We start from the raw sequence: 22,079 nt of genomic DNA, 5'->3' as shown, positions 1-22,079 counted from the left end.
TAAGTTCTGAGGTCCATGAAAATGAATATCACACCATTCATTTTGAAATTCCAGACTCTTTTTACCATGTTTTTGTGCAGCTCTTTTGCTCTATTTTATCCATGTATTAGTAAGGAGTTGGGATGAGATGGGATCAGATCCTCTGTTAAGTTGAACTTTAAGTCTTCTAGTGCATTTTTTTTTTTCATCTCATATGGTTAGTGTTTTAATATTTTGGGACCATAGATGTGCAGTTTTTAATGTCGGGTAACATATCAGTGAAACCCCATAAACTGATTCTAGGGCTTTATATATGCTATGCACAAGTCTGCAATGGAACGCTACTACTATTGCTCGCTTACCTTATGCTTGTCAGGATTCTCATTTAACCCCTTGGCAACATCCCCACCCAGCCCCCATAACAGAAACAAATGCTGCCTGAGGGCTTTTTAATTTTACTTTTGACTGTCTGAGAACCTCATTATACATTCTTTATGTATCATGATGGCGACCAGCTGAGGCTTGTGGTGTGTGTCACGTAATTTTTGATTCTTTTGTTTTAAATATTGATGTTTAAAGTGGCCTTACATTAAATTTATTTTCTTCAGTTTTTCCCTTGTATAATAAAAAAATAAAGCATCGGCCTCAACATCATAATTCCCTAGTTTTGTAATCCTATTAACAAGAGGCGCACATACATAGGAAGGTAGTTTTCCCCAATTTTAAAGTTCTGTAGAACATTTCTTTGTTATTATTATTAAAGCAACTCTTAGAGCTATTCTCCTGTATTTGAGGGACGGAAAGAGGTATTCAGTTCAGAACTGGGATTTATATAGTATTTTATGATTTTATTTTTTATCCTGGGCTCCATTAAGGTTTTTCATCTGGCCCTCCAGACTAGACCCTAGATTAGACTCCTAAATCAATTTAGCTGGCATTTAAATTTTTCACCAAATTAAAAAAAAAAAGTACAAAAACAATGTATTCTTCAATGACACCTCTGTACTCCTATAATGCACCCATCTAAGGTGGCAAATGAGCAGTGATAGATCTGCTTTAATTACAGGCATCCAAATGACACATTCAAAAGCAAATATGGCATCAATATAATACGTCTATTCTTACGGTGGCCTGGTGAATCATTTTTCCATGTACACAGCCATCATACATTGTAGTCTACTAAACATTACAGTTACTAACATCCTTTCCAAATGCCAATGGGTGAAGAAAAACCATCTTTCTAAAAAAAAATAAAAAAAATAATTGACCATTGACTAGAAAGTGACAAAAAATGTTAAAAATGGTTGACGTTCTTCCCCATGATAGCATCATTTTGTCATCATTTACCTAAAACAATGCTTCATTGTTAAGCTCATCCATTATTATTGACTTTAGAGTAATATATAAATAGCCACCTTTACATCCATTTTGATTCTGAGAACTTGTTTTTTTAGCTGTAGAACCATTCCCCATATTCAGATTACATGACATTATCTGTTTGTTTTTAACTGGTTGATCAAACCTGATTCATCTCTCGCTCTAGAAATCTAGATTTTTATTATAAATAATTTGGTTAAAATAAATACTACTAAAATAATCCCCCATGGTCATCGTCAACACCCCTGAGGTACACGTCCTTGTACATTTATATTATTGTATATTTAGCTATGGTCCACATCACTCTCTGTGAAGACTATTTCATATAATGAACTGTTGCTTCTTCTGCCTATATTATTATAATCATCATAAATTGCTTTCCTAATTCCCATGAGTAATGGACATCATATAACATTACACCGGGTCTATATTTTTATGATAAGGCTTGTTAGGTCTGGCCTCCGCTGGCTTTTATGCTTCAAACGGTGGCTCTGTTGGGTCATAACCCATAACGATTATTGGGAATTTCCGTTCCATCCTTGTGTCACTTGAGAGCATACAAGCAATTAAGTGCTCAAGAAGTAATTTTTACAATTAAATATTTTCAAATTAAGGACCCCGATAGTCTCTGAAGTAATGATTTTCATATGTTAATCCGTTCCAGGGAGTAGTCTGAAATAAAGGTTGAACAAGACTAAATCATGCTGCAATCAACCACATTAAACAAATTATTTTGCTTATTTCGCTCTACTGGGATACCCTTCATATGTTAATTTTCCTATGCTCGGCTTTTATCCCCGCTTTCTATTCTTCCATCATATTTCTAATTGCATCCAGCATATACATTAAGGTGTTGCGCGCCTGGTAAAGGGCTACATTCAACCGATATAATAATAAAGTTATAATTGACTCTATTTAAGCAAGGCCAAGCAGCCAGATATTCCTTTAGTCTTATCATGAACAGGGTGGGGTGTGTGAAAAGATTGAATGATATTTAAAATATATAACTAATAGCTGCTTGTCTGACTATCTAATTGCTGTCATTACAGAGAGACAGGGGGGAAGGGAGTCGTTTTAGACCTTTCTGTTGTAACATTGTCGGCCTATTTTTAGCAAGCATACAAGTCATGGATTTTCAATGTATGAGGAGCTGAGATGAATGATAAAGGCAGTCACTCATTTGCATATCTTGACAGTACTCCTCGTAGTATTTTCCTCCACGGTTCACATAAAAGATGTGTTAATTGTGCGCTAATGTATAGCGTTTTACAAGGCTCTGATACAGTGTTCTGTCAGTGGCAATACTAATTTAGGTACTTAAAAAATGATAGAATAGTCACATTATCCTTCTATGATTTCTTTCTTCTTGTGAGGTTTGCTTAGAAATATATTATATTTGAATCCAAGATTTTTCTTTTTTTCTTTTTTTTTTCTTTTAGGTTTATAACATCCTAGAATTTGCTTTTGCGCAAAATTTATTGTACATAAACATATATAATATATATAAATATATATAACGTTTTCTGATAATAACCCATTACCTAATCTGAAACCACAACCTTCTCTTTATCTACTTGCTGCACTCCCTGGACTCCGAACAGTAGGTTGCCTTGACAAATCTATTCAAAACTCTGTTCCTCAGTCTTTATTGGTGGGGATTCAAGGCTTTCAAATTTCTCCTCACTGCTATACAGCTGACATCTTCTTCCAGACAGAATGAATTAAGGAAATACAATAAGACACTTGATCTACCAGTCAAGGATCTTTCCATGTCGAGGATAGATTCCATGGTGCACAAGCAGGGTAGCAGGCATCTAAAAATACACAATACCAGCTTGTTTACCAGACTAGCAATCAACTTTTTTCCCCCTCTTTTTTGGCAAACATGATTGATGGGGGAAATCACTCTAGATAAAAAAAGTAAGGTGCCTAGAATAGAGGGATGAAAAATCAACATGCTATATTTGACAGTATTTTTTTTTTTTTTACATTATTTTGTTTTCCTCTTTATAATGTAGTTTTTGTTTTCGAAAGGTTTCGACTTCAAAGGGATTCGGCGTGTTAGTGTCGTAGGCAGAGCGACATTTGTAGAATGTACTATTGTGTAGTTAAGACTTTATGATGGATGTGTACCAATCAATCAAGGCTGTCGTATTTACATGGCCCTATAATCCCTTTCACATTAGTAAGAGAATAATGCATTGCAGTCCTCTTCTTTACATGGAGAATTATTGACAAGCTTCAACATTTTAAAGTTCAAATCCTGTTGTTGTTTGTGGAGTAAAAATTTATAAACTTGACAGTGTATGCCAACTCCGAGCCAAACATGTGGGAACGAGCAAGTAACAAAACAAAGGAAAAATGATAAGATTTCATATTCTAAGTGATGGAAAGAGACATGAAAACAAACATCTCCAATACATACAAAAAGGAAACCTACAGATACAGATTCTTAAGTAGGAACATTCCTTTTATTGCCGAAATTCCCTGGCCAGAGTGGCATGTATTTACCCCCTCTAAGAATCCAGGGCTCATGTCCAGCCAGTTAATATAGCTTTTATTTGTTTCAAACATGGGTGTGTAAATTGAAATAAAAGATATAATCATACTAAAAAAAAATTCTTCAGCTCACGTTAACGATAATAATCTTTATTTTTTGGCTGTTTGAAAATAATTGTAAATAGACGGACTCCGTGTAGTTTAAACAGAGTTTAACTTTTGCAATTCATGTCAATTATCTAAAGAACTTTTTTATTTATTTTTTTGAGCCCTGAACGTATTGGTTTTTCTTTTTTTCCATTAATCCTTCTATCCGTCTATTATCAACATGTTATATTTAGAGACATTTTTGGAGCAGCATCTCTTCCATGTACACATTTGAAAAAATAATTTTGGTAAGAATTGTAAAATTAAACAATATATGAGGTTTGTTCAGAAGGATAACAAATAGGACCAGACAAATTCACTCTCCCACCTGTAAAATTATCTTCCTATAAAGGTCGATTAACATTGCCTAATCTATCTACATATGGTTCCTCCACTGGTTCTCGCCAGCGGTCTGCTATATCTAAGGCCTCATTTAGCACTCCTCCTCTCCATAGAGAAGTCCAGGGCCGGCGCCGTAACAGGGTCAAATATTGGACGTGTCCTATAGTTCTCTGTGAACAGTCAATGTGAATGTATCCTAAAGCAAGGCTTGTAGAGGAGGAGCCTGGCATTCATCGAATAAGTCCTCTCTGTATCACGCTCAACACCTAAGGACCTGCACTAATCTATAACACAATGTATAGTATCTGTGTTTCCTGTGTTTTTACCTTCTTTATGAATTTGCATAATCATGTAAACAAGTATATAGTAATCTTTGGTTAATATGTTCCATAATAAATCTCGATACCACCTAACACATCCCTCCTATCACAACTAATGGCTCTACACTGCCCCAGGTTCCAAAAGATTTCTGAATTGGAAAAACCTTTAACTCAACCAAAACCTTTCCTTTCACTCAACCATATCCTTTAATGCAGTTCCTCAGTACAACCATCAACCTCAAGAACATCTCTACTGTCTGATTTTTCCCCAACCAGGAGTTTATAAAATTGATAGTTTGTGCCCTCATCATCTCACACTTGGACTATTGCAACCTTTTTCCTTTGTGATCTCCCATCTAAAGCTCCCCTCCAATCCATCCTTAACTCTTTTGCCAGCCTGACTAATCCTTTGATATTTTCTGATATATTCTATCTATATTTTCTCATGCTTTTGTTTAATATCATTTGTCATTGCAGAATTGCTGTAACTGGGTATCCAGCAGTGAACCATTAGACACTTCTGTGGAATCGATGCTGCCTGACTGCCCACGTGTTTCTGCAGGTAAAATTCTTGTTCTTTTATGTAGCATTTAATTTTTTTCATGTTCAGCACGTTCATTGCGGCTCAATGAATGCATTTGTTGCCCTACAGATAAGTGTGGTACCGTATTTTTCGCATTTTTTTATAGTCCGATGCACCTAATATATGAATCGGGAAGAGCTCCGGGCCAAATAGCCACAGCGCTTCTTCATCTGCCGCCTAACCCACTTACCTCTGCTCCCTGTGTCCTTGCTGTGGCTATTCGTGGGGGTTGCTCACTTCTCCTGCTCGGCAATCAAAACCACGCCCCCCGACCCTCTTCTATCTCAAGCGGCCGCCTGCGCCTTATAATCCGGTGCGCCTTATGTATGCACCAACACGTCTAAGCTGCCCTTTATTCTTAATGCGCCCTATACGCCGGTGTGCCTAATCAACTGAAAAATACGGTATATAAGTAAAGTTATCACCACTTATGGTCTGATCCGTGAGATGATGCAAACAGAGTATGTTGAAGTCTTCAAGGTTTCTCTGTTCTCATCATTGGGGGAATATCATTTTCCAACATAGCCTCATAAAGAAGAAAATCTTCACCCTTCAAACGACTCGTGTTGTTTTAATTAATGTTTTTGGTAAAATACGTATGATATTGTGAAATTATTACCATAAGCAGAACAAGGCCTGCCTACAATTTGGAAAATCCCTTTAAATATGGAATGGCTTCCATGGTAATGGTAATAAAAGCCTACTTTTTTGTTTGCGTTATATTTTGTACTATTTTATGTTATTATTGTGGTCTCTGTTTATGGTCTAAAAATTGCACAATGCAAATGAGGGAGACGGGAAATGTAAGATAGGAAGAATAAAGTTAAAGCTTTTACAACTCGTTTCAAACCTCTGGGGGTCTTTGCTTGCTTGACAAAGAACCCAAGAGGTTCAAGGTGTTGTAAATTTTTTTCAGCCATCTGACATATTTTGTTTACCAATGGTCATGTATGGATTTTAAATGAAATGATGGATTTTATGTAATCTTGGATCTTTTTTAAAAAAAAATGTATAACTTCTTTTGGTTAGTTAACTGAAGGCACCAATGTTTGGTGCTACAAAGACCACATCCATACTGTGGGGGACATGTATCACTCTCACTTTGTGAGACATTTCACAGTTTGAGACTTTTTAGGCGCTGAATCAGGAATCCTACCAAAGTTAGCTGCCTTAAGGATTTAGTGTAGTGGCCATATTTATCTTTGTAGCTCAGATGTTTGTTCAACTTGTGAGACATTTGGGCTCTGAAATTGTCACATTCTTGCACCTAATAAGTCCCAAAAACAGAGCATGCTTGACCCAGACTTACTTTTGGGAACTACTATTTGGGACTAAATAGTCCCACCAGAAAAAGTAGCAAAAGTGAGACTAAATGGGCAACTCATCACATTTATCAGAAAGGGAAAATACTGAAGATACATTGCAATGATTAAGTAGGCCACTTCAGGAAACTTGAAAAGGTGGCAGACGAAAAACTACGATTCATGTGCCCCTATGAATCCCTTTGTCGTAAAAGTGTCTTAAGGCATTGCAGACAATTTTAACACAAACTTGACACGTTTTTGACATAACCTGATTGATAAATATGCCCATAATGCCTTGTTACATGCTTGTGACTTGCCATCTGTTATTGCTCATTACTATAAGTAAAAGGTGCACAACAATTGTACATTGACTTGTTCTTGAGACTTGTGCACCACAGTTGTGTGTACCCTCATGCCACCTCCCGGCTTCTTAGATACACGATAAAAAGTCCATTAGAACAATGTAATAGTATGTGAACAGACCACACACACAAGAGCCTACATACTGCGCTCCCTTATATATTTGCATGTGGCTCATTTGTTAACGCACTACTGGTACATAAAATATTGAAATATGCGGAGTAATTTGCTGGAGATGTCAGACAATGTGTTTAATTAAAATATAGATGAAAGATAATACATCTTTCATGGTTTAGTCGCTTGCATTATCTCGAAATGATATCAAGTAAAAACAATCTCACGCATGTGTTAAATGTAATTAGAAAAATAATTCTGTTACATCAGTGGGAGGATAGCGCTCATCTGAAATAACTTTTATAGGTTTCCTCTCCTGCCTGAAGTCTATTGTTCTGCGTTACATTTACAGCTCTTTTATATCATCCGTAATTTTTCTGTCTATGTGTTTATTGTATGAATATTATTGATTTATTTTACTACGGTTAAAACTGACTCTTTGATGCCCAAATCGGACCAAATGGGAATAGCGTAGATGTGGATGCTCGGCACACTCATTGTACGGTATACTCTCTTGTGAATTTGTGGCTTGTGTAAATAAAAGCCTTTCACTCCCTGCAGTCCGGCAAGAGACATACAGACAGTCTGACAGCTTCCAGTGTATGAATGGAGGAGCTATATGATAAGATATTCACCATATGTTCATTGTGGGGGGCAGAAACAGCATGGGATCTGTAAGGAGGGAGGGTGCATATGGGAGGTATGCTTGGAGGAGATTTTTTTTTCTTATAGGATGATCTGCAAAAGCATACTAGACAATTGACAACATACGGCGTACATCACGCATCATGATTTTAATATATTAGGAGAGAACTGGCATTTCCCAGTATTAGAACATAAGTAAATGTAGACAAATATATAAAGATTCTGTTTTCCTATCAAGTTTCTTGATTTATCTGCAATTATTTTTTGCTCATTTTTGTTTTTCTTTTAACTGTCTGTTCATTGCTGTAAACTTGAAGGGAAATATAGAAAATAATTCTAAAGGGAACCTGTCTCCAGGGGCATGTTATTAGTCATCCTCATAGCCAATGCTTAGAGAATTCCCAAACTGTTTTTAAAATTAATAAGGGTTTTTTTTTTTTTTTTTTTTAAAGGAAAAGTTGTATTAAAGTTTGCTTGTACCTCAGTCCTACTTTGTCCCGTGTTCTGGGGATGTGTCAAGTGAGGAGCGGTTTCCCCCCAGCCTCGGGACACCGCTTCGTCAGCCAGGATCAAAAAATAAAAATGGCCATCTACCTCCCCCCCCCCCCCCATCTATTCTCTGCCCTGCAGGGCACAACTATGTGCACGCCCTATGTGCCTGCCCCTTGTCTCCTCTTCTCACTGACCGCAGCAGGCAAGACCCTCACCTGGTCTCCACATCAATCTACTCATGCACTATGTATAATAGTGTAATAATAATGAAATATTTTATTTTTAATTAGATTTGAAGCCTGTATATTTTTACAGATCCAAACTGATTCGGTCATCTCCGTTTACCATGCAGTTACATCTATAATATTGTTCCCTATAAGAGGCTGTTTTCAGTTTGGGGTCTGATTGTAGGTTTTTCTTTTAATAGGATTTCTGGATTGACGTCAGGAAACACTTCTGCCTCCGCAGTCCCTACTTTTTTACATTCTGACAGTTTTGACTAATATTTACACAGGTTTTTATAGTCTTTATCCATATAAGCTATGCAATAAGGGGGTAATGCCCCTCTAAATAGCCCCTTACCCTAGTTCTGTTCATTTGTGTGTGCATGCTCTGACCATTTCCAGATATATAGGCTTTTAGACCTCCATAATTGCGTAGAAAGGGGCAAATGCTCATCCAACGTGCAGATAAAGGTTACCCACAGCTTCTAGTAAATGGCTTGCACAATTTGGAAGATATTAATTAAAATCTAGCCGCGCTTTGTCTTGCGGTGGTAAAGTGCTTTTATCTCTCGATCGCATTGTGTGGCTTGGCTCCCCTACCTTTACGGTAACATTAAAAATATAGTTGTGTGCGGTGAGATGAGCTATCTAATCATTTCATTACTGGAGGTTTAGGATATGGAAGACTTTAAAAGCGGCGTAACAATGAGACTGTCACCACACAACCACATCCCCCTAATAAGCCATTCAAACCTGTAGCCAGTGTCTTTTTGATATACAGGCACTTTATTAATAAAACTACACTTTAAAAACCTCCCTTAGTTATATTAGATTGCTCTTTTATTATCCCGCTGGCAGGATGTTAATCTGTAAAAATAAGCAGGGGGAAATCTAAAATTACAGGCAAGAAAATACATTTACCCAGCTATAATACCGGTGCCGAAAAGTGAGTGTAAACACGCTCCAGGTAGCATGCTGTTAACGCTTTGGCTGAATCAAAGTAGTGAAAGTACACACAGTACATCAATGCTTAGGGCTCAGCTCTACGGGCTCACAGCATGTTAGACACAGATCTGTGAGGCTGATTTTAATAGCGTTCTGTCGTTTTAGGGATTCGCCCTACAAACAAATTAATAACCCATTGATGGGTGGCGTTCTGTAACCTTTTTGGGTACTCTCCCAATAAGACGAGTCTGTGTTCGCAGCGAGGACGCGCTGGTGATATTTGCAGAAAGCCACGAGATGCCTTGCTATAAATAAGGGGCGCCAGCTGTTGTAAAGGATTGCTGAACGAGTGAGGCTTGTTCAGAGTGAAATTGTAGTTATTTTGTTGATTGCCGTTGCTTAGGGGGGGTAAAAAAAAAAAAAGACAAAAGGAAGTTATTTAAACTAAAATTATATCTTTCTTTAGGGGGAGGAGTCGGGTCTGTGAATGAATCGTTTCACTAGGATGGCGTTTGCCGGTGACGAGAGGGCCTTTCCACTATGCGATTACGTCTGTATTCGGATTGCCCTCTCGGCTAGTTCAGAAGGGTTAGCAAAGTCCCTGAACCCTCCACATGTGGCCAGCACTGTGACGGAGAATAACAATGGCATAATGGACACAGCAAGCACTACGGAAAGGAAAAAAAAACCCATCCACAAGAGATAGCAGGCAGTCTATAATTATAATGTGCTGCGGCACTCTGGAGTACATTGTATCCTTGTATGAAAGGGAAGATAATAAGACAAGCAGCTGGTAGTAGTGGAGAGTCAATCAAACTCAGGCTGGAAATGAATTAGCTTCAACAACTATGTTAAGAGACCCCAGATAAAAAGAGCAGCCACAGTACTGAGTGATCAAATAAAACCATACATGAAAAATGATAGTAAATATTAGTACTTCAATTACAAGGGATATTAGTAGAGTCCCTGGGCTAATAGCAGTAAGCCAATCGGAGCTCGCCCAGCCACAGGCTGCAGGGGCTTCCACTAAGTGGTCCATTAAGCTCAAATAATTAAATTGTTGGGAGCGATTTATTTATCCAATTAATTATTTGTTAATTGGGACTTCCTTCTATAGACCTCACAAACAGAGACTGGTGTGCTGATGGCAGCGCCATGTAGGTGGCCTGAAATTCACATCATTCCACAGATCAATGGATTTCACTTCAGAAATAATTGATGATTATATTTTTTCCATAATTTTGTAAGTATTATTATTTACAAGTTGTGGCGGTTTCAACAGCTAAATTATTGTTTCTTCTATCAATATTGGCCCAATATAATCTTCAGGTCTGTACAAAGATTTTGAGTTTTACTGGACATAGTGGGCGATTGTTGACAATGTAATTTTCCTGTCTTTCACAATATAAATAATATTGGCCTCATAAAGCTTATGGGAAATGTATCATCAAAATCAAGTGTTGATAAACCCGAGCCACTGACTGAGTTCCAGGCACCGTGACTGTGGTAATCTTCTATTTGTAATCCATGACCTATTCAACTTTTAAAAGTATGCTAATGAGCCAAGAGGGCTCTGGAGGGTGTTAAAAGAGCCTCTCCGTGCTGTAGCTTCACAGGTTGTAACACTATACAGGAGCACATCTCACCATCCCCCCCCCCTCTCACTTTGCCTGCTGTAATCTCACACAGTAGGAGGGAGAAAGTGCTCCTACAAAGTGTAACAGCCTGTGAAGCTACACTATGGAGTGCCTCTGGTAACACCCCCCAGAGCCCTTCTGATTCATTAGCATCATTTTAAAAGTTGATTTTAGAACGAAGGAGGCCATGGGGAACAAATATAAGAAGATGACCACAGTCCCGGTGCTTGGATCTACGAGTAAGTGTAATCTGTTTAACAATTATTTTATGTATGTTGCCAGTAGGAAGCAGAACTGTAAAAAGTTATAATCCATATCTGCAGCTCCCACATGTGCTCTGGGTGGTCTTTCAAGCTATAAAACTTTCTGCTCTTTGTGCTCTGGGTGGTCTTTTAAGCTATAAAGCTTTCTGCTCTTCCCACTGGGGTTTTTTATAGCTCCTCCCATTAGCTGTGAGAGCAGAGGTGAGGGACTGTGAGTGGTTCATTGCACAAAGTAGAAAGTCCCTCCCTGCTCAGAGCCCTTATAGGAACAGCCTTCAGTAAATGTTCGCTTTTCAGAGTCTTTCTTCTACACCACATAAAAAGGTTACATCACTCTTTTCCTAACACTGTATGCACTTTGTCATCATGACAACTAATAAAAGATCCACCAGCACCAAAATTAGGCTGGAAACTGCACACTTTTTTTTTTAATTGAGCCTAAACTAGAAGTGGATTCATCAGCAAGTCCTTCCTTTATATATGCCGTTCCTTGTTCACCGATTTTTGTCTTTGACTGAAAAAAAGTCCAAAAGACTTAATGACTATCCTCATCCTTATACTGCTTTATGGACATACATTTATATGAGGTATGTGAACACATAACGCAAAAAACAATCTTACATGCAATACAGGCAGTCCCCGGGTTACATACAAGATGGAGTCAGGAGGTTTGTTCTTAAGTTGAATTTGTATGCAAGTTGAAACTGTATGTTTTATAATTGAAGTTCTAGACAAATTTTTTTTCTTTTGCCCCAGTGACAATTGGAGTTTCAAAATGTTTGCTGTAATGGGACCAAGAATTATCAATAAAGCTTCATTACAGACATCTTACAGCTGATCATTGCAGTCTGGGACTATAGTAAAACATCCAAAGAGCTTCACCAGAAGTCACAGTGGGCAGAGAGGTCCGTCTGTAACTCTGGGTTGTCTGTAAGTCGGGTGTCCTTAAGTAGGGGACCACCTGTATATACATTTTCCCTGCATAGTTATCTAGATGGGCTTCTTATGTGAATGGTTATGAACTTCTTGCTATAACAACTGAGAAGTGATTACCATTTGAGCTGCGTACAACAATAACAGATTTGCTGATATCATGAATCTTTAATTCCAGTTCCTTCAAGTTCTCATATATGGGATCTCTGTCACCCATAACTTTTCTTTGCACAGTTGCTGACAAGACCGTCAACATGACTATATCAATATTCTCTTTTGAGGTCTCAATAATAGCTTGGAGTTTTTTCCAAACAGTATATTAGTTGACCATATGTTCTCTTGTTCACTTTGTCGGTACTACAAGAACAGTTCTTGAAGGCTGTGGGATGCCCCTGGCATCTATTACAAAAATGTTGTGTTAACATACGAGTCACAAACTAGAGTTTTAAGTCACAAATATATTTTCTTCGGTGTAACATAATACATACTTTGATCATAATAATAATTGATTATAACCAGTTTTGGTCAAGCCTTACTGGTTGGATAGATGACCTCACTTTTGACTAGGGGCCTCTTTGCCCACCATGCTGAACAAATGGTATGAAGTCTTAGTTTTATTTAAGGAGGCATGCTTTTTAAGAAGAGCATTTTGTTTGGATGCAATTTTGCATACTAAAAGGGGTATTCCAAGAAAGACAAGATTCTTATACTCAGGATAACAAAATAAGGCATTCTCTAATTCATTGTTATTATCAAAAATACAGCATTTCACAGATATAATTCCAACCTGTCTCTATCAATCCTGGTGTTGTGTCCGATAAGACAGTAAATCTTCTGACTATGGTCCGATTCTTCTCATGAATAGCTTCTCTTTTCTGCACACTGCAGTGCTCTCTGCCTCCTGCCTCTCTCCCCTGCATAACAAGACCAGCTTAGACACAAGAACTTCCTGCAACGAAGCAGCAGTGTGCAAAGACTTCGTCTACAAGGTATAGGCAGATAGCAGAGCTGAGTGTGTCATTGTGTTTCAAATTCCTCTCATGGTTCTCATTATCTTTTAACTCTGATCTCTCATATCTCTTTTTCTATGTGTAATATGAAAGTAGAATATTCAGAAGCAAAATAAAAGTGTAGATAAACCCTCTACTATGACAATCTAAGCACATTGGCAGCACATAGTACAGAGGGATCATGAAGTGTCTGCTTAGAATGTCCCAGCCCACACTCTGGAATTTTACTCTGACCTGTCTAGGGAGTGATAGGACCAAAAACAGCAATGCAACTGACTAAGGACTTTATTTTAATGGGCAAACCCCTTTTAAAGTTTTCTTTTTATAGCTGCAATAGCTGAAAATGAACATTTTTCCCATATACATTCATTTCCTTATTGCAGCTAATATCATCCTGTCTCAGCTCTCTTCCATTCTGGTTGCTTAGAATGATCCATAGAGTGAAAGAGGAGGGAAGTAGTGTGTGTACGGACTCAGGGGGTGGGGCGATTAATAGAGCTAGGTCTAGTCTATGCTCAGTAATTCCAGGAAGCAGCAGTAGCTCATCATCATCTTGTCATTTTACTTCTTTGTGCTATGTCTCCACCATTCTCTGTACTCCCCATCCCCAACCATGGGAAGAGGGGAGACTGATAGCATCTGCTAAACAGATTGTTTGACCCATCCATCTTAGCAGGTAATGTGTATAGTAGTCATAAGACTGTAATAGAGCATAGCTTTATTTGAGTAACAGTGCATAGATGTATATGTTAGTATTTGTAATAATCTGTATGCTAGAACTACTAATATAGATAGTAGAGCACCACCTTATGGAAATTGGGGCCTTGGGGCCCTTAGCTTGTGTCACAACCAGGAAGCCCCCTCCCCTAGTTCAGCAGAAGCTGAATGTGATTTTACATGCAAGGCTGACGGATTTATGAGGCTTGATCCTCGGGCTAGGAAGAAGCCAGTAGCATGATATAGGTAGCATTTGAGTTGTACTATCACACAATGGTCTAAAGCCCTTAATAAATGTGGTGCACTGAATTTCTAGGGCAAATTACTCCAGAATTCTGATGCAGACAGATTGATATATCTTCACCAATGTGTTTGCATTTTTTCCCAACTCTTGTAAAATAACTAATGATTATTGTGGTTTTCATCTGTTTTTGCATTATTTCCTGTTGCATAAAACCTGAGAATTCAAACAAAGTGAACTTTCTCATGATTGTCATTGAGCCGTCTTCAAACCAGACCCATCCACAACCAGCTTTAAAAAAATGGATTCCATATGGAGTTCTTCTTTAATAATATAATAAAATGAATACTCTTTATTTGTCCTTTGGCCAAGTGATGGGGGGACATGCAGAACCCATTGGCTGGTGTTTCCATGTGGAATAGGTAGATTACTAATTTCTGACTCTAATAATAGATGTGCTGTGCAAGTCCTGTTTCCAGCCTGTGGCACCTCGCTGTGCATTGCAACAATTATCCCAGTGCTCTGGAGACCAAGACATCTCTAGAAAAGTTTTATACTGTTACAATTCATGTCTTAATTCGTCTCTTTAGAATGAGAAATGCCTGTGATCATTCATAAATTATTTTCGTTGTTAACCCATGGTGTAGTGATGCAGGGTTGAGCCCTAGCTTTGTGTGTTTTAAACAGTCTCCTCTTTATTTATGAAAGCGCTTAAATGATTAGTTTTATTGGCTACTTGAAGGGGTGTGGCTAATGTGTGGTAGGGGTGTGGCTAATGTGTGGTGGGGGTGTGGCTTGGTGAATGCCAGTACTATCCATTTATTATTGTCCAATGACAAAATTTTGCCTTTGTGCTGAGGCAAAGTATGAAAGCTGCAGGAAAGACTTAGCTTCCAGTTTGCATAAATACATGCACCCTCTGCATCTGCAGCTGGACCTGGTAAAGGGGGAAGTGATGATGCTGTACATATTTGTAACACATTTTAGTAAAAGTTTATTTAGTTTTACTACTGATTAAAAAAAATATTAAATTGCAAAAATGACTAAGCTTATTTTTTCACATTTGTAGTCCTTTATCGGCTAATTTTATGAAGTAAAAATATGTAAGAAAGAAAACTTTCCTATCAATTTAAAGTCTTGCATGTCATGAGAAAACATAATAAAAATTGTTATGATATGTAAAGCTTTTCCAAAGAGATTGTCATTTAAAGAAGAGCAGAACATTGAAATGGACATTCATGCAGCAATGTCCCTCAGTCACTAAGGGGTTAACTTAAAGTTGGAAATTTTACTACTAATTAATTGGTCACAACACCCATAATAAATGCCTCGACTTCTGAAGACTCCTCTAAAACAAATCCACCTTCTGACCTTACTCATTGGACATAGGCTTTTACTTTTTAGGGTCCGTAGCTGTCTCCATAGGCCACCTCCACATCCTGGGACCTCAGCGCGTCTGAGACACAGAAAAGTGTTGAACGTGTTGAAATGGATTTTCCAGGGCTAGAAAACATGGCTGTTTCACTTTAGAAATAGCATTGTACTTCGTATAGGTTGTATCTTGTAACTTGACTCTGTTCAAATAAAGGCTATCGTAAAAAATGTGGTTTCTTATAAATGTGATGCCTAGATTAAAGGAAGAAAAAAAATAAGGAAAACATTTTTTGCCCCAAAATGTTCCTATCGAGATCTAATTCTTTACAACTGGACCAAACCTCAATTTACAAGCTATTAGCTATCGGGAAGGATTTATCAAAGTTCTGCCAGGTTGTGTTTGTGTTTGCACCGAAAAACTTATTTGTCTGTAATTGTGCAATTGTATGTGTAAAAATGATGCATTGACATAATGGTGCAAAAAAGTGGTGCAATTATGCACATGCAACTTTTTTGGCACAAAAACGAGCACGAAAAAACCCTTCAGAGTTTTTTGATAAATGTGATGTCTCTACCGTTTCTAATGTTAGGATCCTATTTCCCCCATAACGGGGATCATTCATATTTTTCTGCAGACATTATTATACATTGTTGTTATGTAATACGTGATTCTCATCTGCTGATTTTTAGTCTAATATTTGATGCCATTGGCATAACCTTATAGAGCAGCATCTCATAGATATTAGAATAACCTGCAGAATAATTCATGTAAAAGAAATCCCACCGACATCACATGACGTTTTTAGAAGCGGCGCCACGTGTGCTGCTGACATTACCGTTCTGTGTCGGGGAAATGAATGATCTATGGCATGTGCGGCAGCCGCTGAGGTTAGAGTATTGTAATAAGTGGTTTGGAGAATCGCTTGTGATCATATCCATTTACAGTGTTTACCACATATAAATCATCAGGAAGGATTCTATTATCTGTGATGTACTGTCTCCTGCCCCTGTCTACTGTGCTTCTCCGCGTTATGAAGATACCACAGCTGATCTTTATATATCCTCATGTCTGTGCCTCTCGCCTTCAAAATCTCAGCTAAACTTTTTCCTAAATACTTCCACAGGCCAAAGTGCTGAATTTGTAAATTCAAAATAAAAAAAAAACTCTGTAGGTCCAAAAATATGTATTACCGTATATAAATTGCATTAAAATATTGTAAATTATAGTATGCAGTAAATGTTCCCAACCTGATGATTGCCCATAGTAGCAATGGTTGCACAATTTCACATATAACCCTCTGCAAAGCACTTTGGTCGCCCCAAATCTGATGAAAAAATCTGTGAAAAAATACGATAAACGATCAAAACAGAATACAGGCAGTCCCCGGGTTATATACAAGATTCTGTAGATTTGTTCTTAAAGGACACCTACCACTTCGGATAGGGCTTCTAAAACTCTTTAAAAACATTTTAAAACATAACGGAGATAAGTGCCGGCACCAGCTCACCCTGAGCTGGTGCACGGCATGTGCTGCTTAGAAGCCCTATCTGAAGTGGTAGGTTTCCTTTAAGTTGAAACCGGTATATTTTGTAAGGGTAACTCCAGACAAAGTAATTTCTTGTCCCTGTGACAACAGGATGTTTCCAATTTTGGGCTTTCATGGTAGCAAATATTCATAATAAAGCTTCATTAGACACCTTTTAGTAATTCTTATGTTAATCGTTTCAGCCTTGGGCTAAAGTTCACTAAATAAACAGCATCCAGAGAGCTTCACCAGAGGTCATAGTGGGCAGAGAGGTCATTTGTTACTAGGTCGTCTGTAGGTTGGGTGTTCTTAAGTTGGGGACTGTCTGTACTGTTATTGTGAGCACTGCTAGGGCGATCTTGGCTCCTGATGGTCTGTATTTTGTGTGATAATTTATACATATTGGGTTATATTTATCAATCTTTTTACATCAGAAATCTGTATTAATTGGTGCCAAAGTCTAAAATGCTTTGTCCCACCTTATCAAGGGGTTAAAGGGAACCTACCACCACAAATCTACCTATAAAGGTAGATCGGGTGGTAGGTGGATCAATGGGACGTGAGGATAGCCCTCGTCCGACGATCCTGTCGTCTGCGCAGAGCAGCAGGCCCGCGCCTGCGCGGTCACTGCTCCGAAGCCAGGGCTGCACAGGCGTGGGCCTGCTGTTCTGCGCATGCGCAGACGGCAGGTTCGTCGGACGAGGGCGTAAAGTGGCTACCGGGGTGTGGAGTAGCCGCCTCGTGTAACCTCAGATGCGGCTACTCCACGCCCCAGTAGCCGCATAATAAAATTACCATAAAAGTAAAATAAAAGTTACTATCCGCAAGGGCTATCCTCACGTCCCATTGATCCACCTACCACCCGATCTAGCTTTATAGGTAGATTTGTGGTGGTAGGTGCCCTTTAAGACACATTTAAAACTAGTTTGGATTTGTGAAAAATGGCTTGTGCTCTTAAGTCGTAAATGGAGCCCACAAATAGGAGGTGGAAAGTTAGGTTCGGTTCACACCTGCTTCAGGGGTTTCCATTACACTGTCCATTTTAGTAGAGAATAAACTAGAAAACTAGGAAGAGCGGTTGAACGGAAAGTCTCCATTCACCTTCCCTACCCCAAATTAGCAAATTGGCAATCAAGAAGAGGAGAGCAGGCTGCACTGTTTTATACTATTAGACAGAGGGAGGATGTGAATCTTGTTCCTCCTGTTTTAAAAATTTCTCCAGGTGAACCTGCATCCCACCCTTGTGTTGTGAGAGATACATAATGGCCAAATCTGCCCCTAGTGGTTACATGTATAAGACCTTTCTTTTGCCTTGAACGTTGCCTTTTTATCTATTGTCCTATAAAATTATATATATACTTTATAATATATATGTATATGTTATAAAGTAATTTCTATACAAATATGTACTGTCCTCTTATGATGGGTGAGGGTCTGACCTCTGGGACCCTTAACGGCTTTGCTGCTGAAACCCTGGAGCTGCGCAAGGCTGACTTTTTTGTTTGATGACTTTCCTTTAAATGACATACCTAAAATATATATATATATATCTGTATACACCTTTTTTCTGTATGTGACTGATCTTTATAGGAATTCTTTTTTTTCTTAAATAGTAAAATTGTAGCCTACAAGGCTTTTAATTTACTTTCCATGAGATTTGGGAGGTGGTAGACTCCATTAAGTTTCTAACTTTTCTGAATTCCCTAAAGTGAAAGGTCTTTGGATTGGTAGCGTGCTACTATGTGAATCTCCTGCTGAAGCCTGCAGGACATCTCCTGTGTATACGTGGAGGACGGCTGCAGTAGGTGTCATAGCAGAAGAAAGATTTATTCCAAAATAACTCCTTTGCTCTAAATATCTGTCCTCTTTTCTTCCTGTGCCTGATTTAATAGGTGTCTTAAAGCAAAGTGTTAGCGTCTGATTTACTGCATCGTGGCAGATGGTGCTTTACCATTAAAGATGCTCTATACAAACCATTTCTAGACAGTGCGAGCCTGGTATTAATATTAATGTTGATAAATCAGTGATAATAGAGTCGGCCAGCAGTTCTATAGTCTCTATTTCAGCTCCACGTCAGCTTTGACAAGTATTGCAGGAGATATTTTATAACAGTATGTCAGTATTATCTAGTGCGCGCGCTGCAGCTTATATCTGGGATCTCTATATAACGTGTCACACATGTTCTACTATTGTTCAGAGAAGTAGGGATAGCAAGACTGAAGTGTAGGTTTATCTAGGAGAATCCGTATGATGTATTTTGCATGCACCTACGGCACGGGAAGAAGGCTGCAGAATCAAAGTCCTCCACACTGGATGCACTTCTGTGGTGGTCGCAATGTAGTGCTGCACCTAATAGAGTAGAGGTGGCACAAGGGGGTTTATACTGATACATCAAAATGTGTTCATCTTCATCAATGTATAAAATCACAATACACAAGCTTTGATTTCGCTATTGTGCTGATCAGTGGCGTAACTTGAAGCTGATGGGCCCCAGTGCAAAGTCTGTGCAAGGCCCCTGACTATAATGTATAGTATATAGTGCTAGTCTTCTCATATGGGAAATTGACACCTTATGGGCCCCCTAAACCTCATGGGCCCGGTTGCTACCGCACCCTCTGCACCCCCTCCAGTTATGCCCCTGGTGCTGATCCACTGAAAGTCTGCAGGACTCAGCACTTCACAGATAGTGCCAAGTCCTGCCCCGATGAGTTACATGAACGGTGAGAGAAAGTTTACCTGGGGAAGTACAATGTGGATGGCCCTGTTAGGCTCTTGTACGTACCCTTGTAATCTTTTTCCTATTCCCAAAATGGTGCCATCTTCTATGTGAAAGGATCTCGTGGTCCAAGTGGAAAAAGTGTTTCCGTTACACATGGAGGTTCTGTGACTAGACTTTCGCTTTGTAGAAACTTTTTGGTCCAGTGTTCAAATTTTCCTAAAAGTAACCTCTTTGTACAGTTTTTTATTCTCCCTGTAATTGTGTGGATTTATTTTGGGTTATTTGGATTCATCTTGCATACCAAGGAGGAATTTAGATTATAAACCCTACTGGGGAAAGTAAGTGGTGACAATGTCTAAAAAGCATTGTGCAAAATACAAAATCTTCATAATATTGAGTATTTTATAGAGGGTGAAATTCTCTAAGCTCGTGACAGAATACTAGAAATGTCAAAAAGTCTTAAGGATTGAAATGTCTGTTTCATCCACAATAGATTTGGCATCCTAGTAACTGTATTACTGGCTCTACATCCCTGGAAGTCTTTAGAAACAGTGTCTGGCACCAGCTTACTATTAGGCAGTAATTAGTGTAACTAACAGCTAATATGAAAGAGTAGAGTAGAGGTCGTCATAAGACTTCAAAGGTCTTAACAGGTTAGGGTTGGAGGGCAATCTCTACCCTTGCTTAATCTGTTGCCATATCTGGTGAGATTTGTTGAAATCTTCAGTGACCTCCAACCCTGAGGTGTTGCTCTCTCGAAGTGTACCGGTCACATGTCATGTTCTTTATTCCCATCTGTTTAGATGTGCATGGGACTCTGGGAATAGCAGCTTCTCTTTAGAGTTCATGCACAAATGGACTGACTTAAATCTCTCTTGCTGCCGTTGGTAGCTGGAGTAAAACATCAGTTTTGGCACCACAAAAGCTACCCTGCTTTTGTTATACTGTCCTGTCTGTGAGATTCAAGTGTCAAAAACCAGGCAACTGAAAAATATATATTATGAGTTCTCTAACATTATGCACTGGAACCTTTATGTCCTTTGGGAGAAAATACTTTATGTACATTTTTAAAGGAAATCTACCATCAAAATTAGGCATGATAAACCAGGGGCACTTACTCATAGATCCAAGCACTGTGACTGTGGTAATCTTTTTATATTTTTTATTAATGGCCTCCTTTCTTCTAAAATCAATGTTTACAATTATGCTAATGAGCCGAGGAGTTACCCCAGACCCTCTGTGATCTGGCTTTACAGGCTGTTACACTGTCTCACCCCCTCCTCCTTGCTCCCTCAGTACTTCTTGCTCACTACACATAAGTGATGAGGGAGCATGCGGGGGGGGGGGGGAACAAATATAAGAAGTTTACTCAGTCATGGTGCCTTGATCTACGAGTAAGTGTCCCCCGTAGATCGTGCTTGAGTTTATCGAGTTGGGCAGATTTCCTTATTCTCATCTGGGCAGTGACATTTAATTTAATTAATTTGTCATATACATACATTTCTTCAATTGGATTAAATTTAAAAAGATGAACGTTTGTGAAGATAATTTCTTATAAAACTAGCCATGTTGTCATTGCATATGGAGTGATTGCACAAAGAAACAAATAATTTTTACATATGAAATGGATGGGAGTTACTGCATGTTCCACAGCTTTTTGAGGCTAGGTGGTCCTGCAGGGCTTAATAGCGCATGTGTAGCCACCGCTTCCAGAGGTGGAGGTTGTCGTATCCAAGGAAAGCTATCTTGTTTTTAAGGGACCAGAGGAGGCAGAGGTGGTCATATCCAAGAATAGCTATTTCGTTTCTAAGGAACCATATGACTACATTTATGGAAAAAAATATTTTCACACAGGGACAGTGTTTTGATAAAAAAATGTATATATTTGGCAGATTAATTAAATGTGAAGCAGGGATGAGAATAATCCATTAAATTCCCATCTAATAGGATATATAGGCTATAATACTAAGGATCTGTTACCAATTAGGGATTTTTTTAAAGATGGATAAACTGGAAATTTATTGATACTGGAGTAAAAAACTAAAAAAAATTCCTACATGGTGTTGTGCCAATGTTTCAATTCTTTCTTGCAATTTTTTAAATGGCCACAATATTTAACAATACATTTTGATTTACGGTATATAGCTCCATAATATTTCTGTCGCACTTTATAGATAATGGGGGAAATATACAAACAGAATATGGTAAGGGTTACAGCGCACTAACATAATCATATGAAGCAATAGAAATAAGGAACCTGCTTAAAGATAATACAGGAGTTTTTTTAGAGCTGGATTCTTGGTCTATGCCAGAAATCTCTTGTATTTT

General features: G+C 38.5%; 1 protein-coding gene across 5 annotated transcripts in view; it reads left to right on the top strand.

The window, feature by feature from the left end:
* ARB2A (ARB2 cotranscriptional regulator A) overlaps positions 1-22,079 on the top strand; it is a 280,920-nt gene that overhangs the window by 194,318 nt on the left and 64,523 nt on the right. For 4 of the 5 annotated variants that reach the window (XM_072139584.1, XM_072139578.1, XM_072139588.1 and 1 more), the window contains exon 10: positions 5,142-5,226. In XM_072139584.1, coding sequence (XP_071995685.1) covers positions 5,142-5,226 — 85 coding nt within the window. Of the gene's footprint in view, positions 1-5,141; positions 5,227-5,353; positions 5,460-22,079 lie in introns of those variants that run through there. The other variant, XM_072139595.1, reaches the window with a different exon arrangement.

The sequence above is a fragment of the Engystomops pustulosus genome, chromosome 1 (assembly GCF_040894005.1).
Source record: "Engystomops pustulosus chromosome 1, aEngPut4.maternal, whole genome shotgun sequence".
NCBI classification, from domain to species: Eukaryota; Metazoa; Chordata; class Amphibia; order Anura; family Leptodactylidae; genus Engystomops; species Engystomops pustulosus.
This window is presented reverse-complemented; position numbering and strand designations above follow the sequence as displayed.